At 36.3% G+C, this 8632-nt stretch overlaps 1 protein-coding gene and 1 pseudogene across 1 annotated transcript; one reads left to right on the forward strand and one right to left on the reverse strand.

The window, feature by feature from the left end:
• Window positions 1-6901, forward strand: part of LOC106773412 — a 31074-nt pseudogene extending 24173 nt beyond the window's left edge.
• Window positions 6902-7064: 163 nt separating this feature from the next.
• LOC106773941 (protein LURP-one-related 15) lies at window positions 7065-8265 on the reverse strand. The gene is made up of 3 exons (XM_014660708.2): window positions 7943-8265; window positions 7476-7703; window positions 7065-7307 (listed from the first exon to the last, which is right to left on the reverse strand). Exons 1-3 carry the CDS (start codon window positions 8159-8161, stop codon window positions 7164-7166), a joined length of 591 nt encoding a protein of 196 aa, XP_014516194.1. The 5' UTR covers window positions 8162-8265; the 3' UTR covers window positions 7065-7163.
• Window positions 8266-8632: the final 367 nt, after the last annotated feature.

The raw sequence follows: 8632 nt of genomic DNA on the forward strand, positions 1-8632 counted from the left end.
AGTTTTGCTTGATTCTAGGCTCATTCCAAGTAGTAAAGGGCGTAATTCGGTCCAAATTGACATATGAAAATAACTGGTTTTTCAACCTTCATCAATAACCTTCGTTTTCTTTTTTTTATAGTAGTTTATTTTTTTATATTATTCTTTATAATCTCTATGTTGTTAGTGTATAAAATTTACAGGTAATTGCACACTTATTTTTAGAGCTGCTATTTTTTTTTCTTCATATTTTCAGTATGTTGAAAAATTTTGCATATATCATAAACTTCAGATACTAAAAAATGAAACAAGTAAAAAAAAGAAGTATTTCTTATAAGTTTTTGTTTGTTGACTGATTTATGGGCATGGCTATATTTTTTACCGTTACTCCCATTCTCAAAAGCGGAGTCCGTAGGAGTAAACTATGAAGGTTGGCGAACGACCTTCCTACACCGACGAAGGTGGTGGAGCTTCTAAAGAGTCAGGGGTTGAACCGTGTGAAGTTGTACGACATTGACGCCATCGTGCTAACGCGTTTGCTAACTCAAGAATCAAGGTAACGATTGTCATGCCAAACGAGCTTCTCTCGAACGCCGCGACGGACCAGTCCTTCACCGCATCTCTAAATACTACCTAACCATGCAAATCAAAGCCTTCGCTGTGGGCAACAATGTGTTTGTTGACCCCAATAACATAACCAAGTTTCTTGTAGAGGCAATGAAGAACATGTTAGCTTCCTTAACTAAGTACAACCTTAAAACCAACATCAAAATCTTCTAACCCATCGTACTCTCCACGCTCCAAAGCTCCTTCCCCGCATCATCTGGTTCCTTCAAAATTGAACTAGTCGAACGAGTTATTAAACCCATGCTCGACCTCCTCTGCCAAACTAGTTCCCCTCTAATGGTGAACGCCTACCCGTTTTATATTACTCAACAAACACTGATAAAATTTCCTTGGAGTACGCTGTTTTCAAGGAGAATGCTAGCGTGGTTGATTCCAGTAACGGTTTGAAATGAAAGTTATGTTATTGGGCCTATTCTGGAAGCCCAGCCCACTTCCTTTAACCTTTTTATTAACTTCAGTTTTCTTTCTTTGTTGTACAAACACATTAAACATTTTTCTGCTTCTTCTCTGTAACTCTTGTAAAGTGAAAAAGGGTTTTCTCCCTGTTTCTATTTCATTGTTCATTCTTCTTCTTCTTTTGCATGTAAGTCTTTGAAACTCTTTTTCCTTTCTTCTTCTTCATCAATAAACTGTATTTCTTTCATCATGAATTGCATTATTTTTGCTTTGACTGTACACTACATTAACAATTGCATATACCATTCTAATATGGTATCAAAGCTCTTCCTTTGAAGGGCTCTGTTGCGACTGTTCGTTTTCTTTTTTTTTCTTTTTTTTTCTTTTCTCCTTCTCTTATTCTTGTTCTCTTTGCAATGGCAGAAGTCAACAATTACCTCTACATTCATCCGAGTGAAAATCCTGCCACTGCTCTTGTATCGCCCGTTTTTGACGATACCAACTATCATTCTTGAAGTCGGTCAATGCTGACTGCCCTTAGTGCCAAAAACAAGATTGAGTTTGTTCTTGGCAATCTTCGTCCACCTGAAGCAGATAAGCCCGAACACGCTGCTTGGATTTGAGGGAATAACATGGTTGTGTCATGGCTTGTCCATTCTGTTTCCACGAACATTCATCAGAGTATAATATGGATGAACAAGGCTTCAGAGATTTGGATTGATCTAAAGAACAGGTTCTCTCAAGGAAGCTTATCTTACATTTCAAGTCTTCAACATGATATCGCTAGCCTTCATCAAGGTGACCTCATCATGAGATTGAAAATTTTCGGTCAGAACCTATCTGTACCTGTAAACCTAATTTGGATTGTCAATTTTTGAAAATCTTGAAACAAAGAAAGTAGGAAGATCAAGTTATGCAATTCTTACGTGGGCTTAATGATTAGTTCACCAATGTTATTTCTCATGTGCTCCTTTTGGATCCCATTCCGGAAATCACCAAGGTCTTCTCCTTAGTGGCTCATCTAGAAAGACAATTTTCTTCTGGAAACCTGGTTGTCGTGGCTAAGATTCAAGATAACAATAATTCCAATAATGCCACCGCTTACACCGCTTCAACCTCTTCCACCGCTTGCAATTATTGTGGAAAATATGGGCACAATGAAGCAGTCTGTTACCGAAAAAATGGTTTTCCTAATCAAGACAGAAGCTTTAGAAACATTCAGGATAATAGAAGAAACTTAGCTCATTGCAATAAAAGTGGCCATACTGTGGAAGTCTGCTATAAAAAGCATGGATACCCTCCATGATGGAAGGAACTCCATGACACGTTGAAGCATGCTTCAAACGCAGAGAAGTGGCAGCGGATGGAAGATGATGAAAGATGTCCGAAATGCACTTCAGGTGTTTGTGAGAATGTTTAAAGGTGTTCTGATGGATGTTTTGGTAGATTTCTAGCTCAAACAGCCTTCCAAAAGGGAAAGGAGCTGGAGGAGGTGCAAGATAACAAGGCATATAGGTGAATATGAGAGAATGGCTAACAATTCAACAACATTTCATTACTCAAAATCAAGTTATAATTACAAGTGATGAAGTTCTCTATTTATAGAAGAAAGGAGAGCTTCCAAGCGTGTGGTGCAAACTACTCTAATGTGCACATGCTGTAAAAGAAGTGGAGGAAGCTTGGGAAGCAACCTGCAGTTGCTAACTCAACAGAAACATGTAGAAGGCATTGAGCGCTAGCCATTTTGTGTTTCTTTGACTTTCTTACGTGGCAGCTTTCCTAAACATGCTTTCTCACTTTTATTAATGTCCTACAAAGGCAAGGTAAAGTTATTTAACAAAGAGAAAGAGGATTTAGTAAGTAATACTCCATAGAAGTAAAGTAGTTAGTACTCCATCTTCCTCTTGGATTCTCTTGGACATGGCCCTTGTTAAAGGTCCTATGTTGAGCTTGGATGGTCCTCCATCACTCCAGGACATAAACTCTACAACAAGAGCGCTCAGATTCACCTTACCTCTCTTCAAGAAGACAATGGAAATACAAAAGACAACAATACTAAATCCATTTGTCTTACATCACAACAGTTTCAAATACTAGCTAATATCTTCAAAAGCCACAATCTGAATGACTCCTCTACTTCAGCCCAAGTTCATCACATCGGTTTTGTTTCTGCAAACCAATCTTTTTCAGGTAATATCAGTCCTACTCTTACCTCTACATCCTTTAAAAATAAATGGATTCTTGATTCTGGAGCTACAGACCATATAACTGTTTCTTTAAAAAGCTTTTCTTCTTATAAAAGAACTAAACCTATTCAAATTGCTTTACCCAATGGTACTATTGTCTATTCAGAGTATTCTGGAACTGTTAACCTTAACCGTAAAATCCAACTCTTTGATGTTCTTTATCGTTTAACCTTATTTCAATATCTAAACTAATCTATTCTAATAATTGTGAACTGACATTTTCTTTACATGGCTGTACTATATAGGACATTCAGACAAAAGAGAAGATTTCTATAGTTAAACTCACTGGTGACCTATATGTTTCAGATTTTTCCTCAAATATTCCCAGTGTCTGTTCTGTTAACAATAATGTAAATGATACTGGCCTATGGCATCTAAGATTAGGACATCCTTTTGATATCAGATTGCATACTCTCAAACTTAAATACCCTTTCATTGTTCATCATCCTACATACATGTGTGATACTTGTCATCATGCTAAAAAAAAATTACCTTTTCATGAAAGCAACTCTAATACAATGAACATTTTTTATCTTATTCATGTTGATATATGGGGCCCTTGTAATATTATTTCTATGCCTGGTGTTAAGTATTTTCTTACTATTGTGGATGATTTCTCCCGATATACTTGGTTGATACGCATGCCTAATAAATTTTTTGTTAGAAAAACCATTACTAATTTTATCACAAATATAGAAAACCAGTTTTCAACGACCGTAAAAGCTATCTTTACTGATAATGGATTGAATTTGCCATGCATAATTTCTTTTCCCTTAAAGGCATTAACCATCAAACCACTAGTAATGAAACCCCACAACAAAATGGTATTGTTGAGCGAAAACATCAGCATTTGTTGAATGTCACTCATCCCTCCTTTTTCAAGCTAATTTACCTACTATTTTCAGGTGTTTTGCTGCTGAATATGCTACCTTACTGATAAATTGTATGCCTAATCCTTTACTTAACAATGCTACTCCGTATGAAAAATTAAATGGTAAACTTTATGATATATCTGTCTTACGTGTGTTTGGTTGTCTCTGTTATGTGTCCACCTTAGCTACCAACAGGAAGAAACTTGATGCAAGGGTTGTTCCTGGTTTTTTTCTTGGCTTCAAATAACACACAAAAGGTTATCAGTTTCTTAATTTACAAAATCATAAGATAGATATTTCTCGTAATGTGCTGTTTCATGAAGATTGCTTTCCTTATACTTCTTCTCACAATAATATTCATGACTCTAACTCTCTTTCTCTACCTATTCCTCAAAATTATCATCATGATTATGACAATGTTACTTTTCCTAATAATTGTGTTCTTATGCCAACTCCCAATGATCCTGTCATCAACACTAATGAGGACAACATGGACGTCCAGCAAACTACTGATCCTGATCAACCTACTGCCTTTAGTGATGATGTCAACAATGTTTATGAGCACAATGATACTATCAGATGTTCAACCTGGTCCAAACGTCCTCCAAAATACCTCACACATTTCCAAACTCACAACATTATTAGGTATCCTATTACTGATTTTATCTCTTACAACAAGCTTTCCTCTGATTTCAGGTACATCATTCTATCTATTTCCTCCACCACTGAACCTCGCACTTACAAAGAAGCGTCGAAAATACCTCAGTGGACCCAAGCTATGCATGATGAACTCAAAGCCTTAGAAGTCAATAAAACTTAGATCCTTGCGGATCTTCCCCTAGGAAAAACTGTTATTGGATGTCATGGATATACAAAATAAAACATAAGTCTGATGGGTCAATTGATAGATTCAAAGTCCGTCTTGTTGCTAAGGGATACACTCATCTTGAAGTCCTTGACTACATTGAAACCTTTGCCCCTGTTGCAAAATTGACTACTTTACGCCTTCTCCTTGCCATTGCTGCCTCTAACCAATGGATCTTAAAGCAAATTGATGTCAACAATGCCTTTTTCATTGGTGACTTACGTTAAGAAGTATACATGCAACCTCTTCTTGGTCTCCCTATTCACAAGCCATATCAAGTGTGCAAACTTCAAAGATCTCTATACGGGTTGAAACAAGCTGGCCGACAATGGTATGACAAACTTTCTACTTTTCTCTTGTCAAATAATTACATACGTTCCAATGCTGAACACTATCTTTTTCTGAAACTTGATACTTGTCATACTATCGCCATCTTAATCTACGTGGATGACATTGTTCTTTCGGGCAAGAACGACACCGAGATACTACAAATCACCTATTCTCTAGACAATCTCTTCCATATCAAAATTTGGGTGATCTTACTTATTTTCTCGGTTTGGAAGTCGCTCGGAATAGTTCTGGCATTTAGCTCAGTCAACGAAAATACACCCTTGATCTCCTGACAGAAACTGACATGCTTAATTGTGCCCCTATGCGCACTCCTATGGCACACTCCTCTCAATTAACCAGTCAAGGAGACCTCCTCAATGATGAAGACGCCTCTTCCTACCGTAAACTAATTGGTCGCCTTATATATCTCACCAACACCAGACCCGACATCACTTTTTCTGTCAACAATCTCAGCCAATTTGTCTTCGCCCCTACCACCCTACACTAATAAGCTGTCGACCGCATCCTTCGTTATCTAAAAGGTAGTCTTGGTAATGGCATCTTCCTACAAAATAAAAACACCAATCAGCTCAAAGCTTACAGTGATATGACTGGGCTACCTATCCTGAATCCAGAAAATCCATCACTGGGTATTCCGTCTACTTTGGTAATTTTATAATCTCTTGGAAATCCAAAAAGCAACAAACTATGTCTAGAAGTTCTTCTGAAGCTAAGTACCGGGCCCTAGCTAATGTCACTTGTGAACTACAATGGTTGACTTACATCCTTCAAGACCTTCGCATATATCCATTGCTACACCTGCTACTGTCTATTGTGATAATCGTTTAGCTATTCAGATTGCCACCAATCAGGTGTTCCATGAACGCACCAAACACATAGAGATCAATTGTCACATTATTTGGGAAAAGATCAACAATGGTCTCTTTTTCCTTTCTTCTTCTTCATCAATAAACTGCATTTGTTTCATCATGAATTGCATTATTTTTGCTTTAATTGTGTGCAACATTAACAACTGCATATACCATTCTAATATGAAATACATCAACCTTTTCGACGCTCAAATCGACGTCGTTTTCGTTGTCATGTTAGCGCTTCAATACAACGACATTAAGATCACAGTTTCCAAGACGGGTTGGCCTTCCGCGAGAGACTCATATGAAATTGGAGCGGGTATGGAAACTTGGTTCGGCGTGTGTTGGGAAATGGAAGCTTTGAAATCCAAAACGTAAATGAGAAGAAACAAATGAAGGAAAAAGATAGGAAAGGAAGAACAATGAAGGGGAAGTGAAATGGAAATGAAAACGGAAGAAGAGAGATCCATGAGATTGGGAGGTGCAGCAAGTAGAGTTAAAGATAAAATTGGAATTAAAAAATTTTGGGAAGGGAGCAACGTCCTTGAAAGGAACAATGCCCTACCGTAATCAACAAATATATTTCAAACCGGTATTTCATAGAAAAGAACACGGACTTTTTAGAAGTCGGGGTTAAAGAAAAAACTACTATAGTAACTTGGTCTCCAATAATTATAATTATAGGAGAGAAAATAGTTTTTGTTCGGTGCCGTAAGGATGATTTAACTTTTAGTAAATATTTTTTTCAGTTAAAAGAATTTGAATAATAATTATAAAACGCACTTTTTGTTCTGTGAATTTTATATTTATCCAAAGAGGAAATAAACTAATAAAAAATATTATCATATTAAAAGCAAATATACTGGACGGCAAGGAATTGAGACTATACGTACTCTTCTTATGTCACAATTTTGTCTCGAATGAACATTTTGATGAAAACTAGAAAACCCAAAATGCTGAATATTAATAATCAAATCTAAGATTGTCTCTTGTCTTTGTTAATTTCGTCAAGAATCAGAATCAGTGCCACTATGAATGCGTGGTCAATGTTTGGATACACTGTAACCATGAAATTATCTTTCCCAAACGCAATGCTTTGAGCAGTGTGCTTCTTATTCATCTGCAATCACATTCACATTCACATTCAAATTCAATTTCAGACATAATTTTAATACTAAAAATATTATGGTGAAATAACAAAGTCAGAGGTTATGTGATTAACATAGTTAGTTCCTCGAACATTAAAATTTTATATTTGTAATACATAGGAAAAGAGCAGAAGGTTCACCTGGGCAACAATGGTGAGAGATTCACCAGCATAAACAACACAAGATCTCTCGAACCAACTTCCTTTTACCTTAAAGTCACAAACTTCTTCTTTAGTATTGTTTGCTAAGAAAACATCCAATTTTGTCTTTAACTGAAAAAACGACGATCTCTTCACGCTAAAGATCAAATCTTTCATCTCCATGCTTTCACCTCGAAAAACTTGCCACCGATCATGAGTTGTCATCATCTACATAAGAAAATCCAAATCGTTTCATAAAACTATTTAAGCATGATAATTGAACACAAGCTTCTAAATAAAATCGGAGAATGGATCTAAGTTGTATTTTTGATTATCGAAAGTTTGAGAAAAACAACATACATATCCAAGTTTGTTAATTCATATTCTTCACCAATTTAAAGGCTAAACAAAGTAATAAGGAAGAAGAAATAAAGATATAAAATAAAAGGGTATATAGATTATGAAACCTTCCGACGTAGTGTGACGACGGGTTGGCTGGCGGCGTCAAGCAAGACACGGTGGTCGTGGAGGGTCATGAGAGAGGCACTAAGGTTGAAGATCATTTTGCCATTAACGTCGGTGACGGAAAAAGTATCAGCTAACGTTAATACCTTTCTGACAATTGCTAGGTCAACATTATGTGGAGCACAATACTTAGGGTTGATGATACCTTGTTGGTTTTGCATGATTTCAACTTTGAAAGATTATGAAGAAGTTGATGGATGTAGATTTTGACCTTTGAATATCTTGTGAAAGTTTAGTGTACTTTGGCTTGTGGGGGGTACATGTGTGTTCTTTGATTGATAGTTTACATATATATATATATATATATATATATATATATATTATAACACATGAGAAAGATATGAAGTGGTCAATGAGCAAGTTTGAAAAGGAAATTCGAAGGAAGATATGTAATGATTAAGTGGAAGGATCCCTTAGAAGAAGGCTGTTCTTGTTGGACATTGAAAGATGAAAGAAACACTTGTTTGAATATTTTTGGAGAATTTCAAAGAAGCATGCAACGTGGCAATGTTTGATCTTAGACTATATAGACTTTGTTATACGTTGGACTTATTCTATTATGCAACACCGAGCGAACGCAGACATTAAATTATTTTTTAAAGGTTGCCAATAATACATTTAATGTTCTTCCA

This window comes from Vigna radiata, chromosome 9 (genome assembly GCF_000741045.1).
Source record: "Vigna radiata var. radiata cultivar VC1973A chromosome 9, Vradiata_ver6, whole genome shotgun sequence".
Lineage (NCBI taxonomy): Eukaryota > Viridiplantae > Streptophyta > Magnoliopsida > Fabales > Fabaceae > Vigna > Vigna radiata.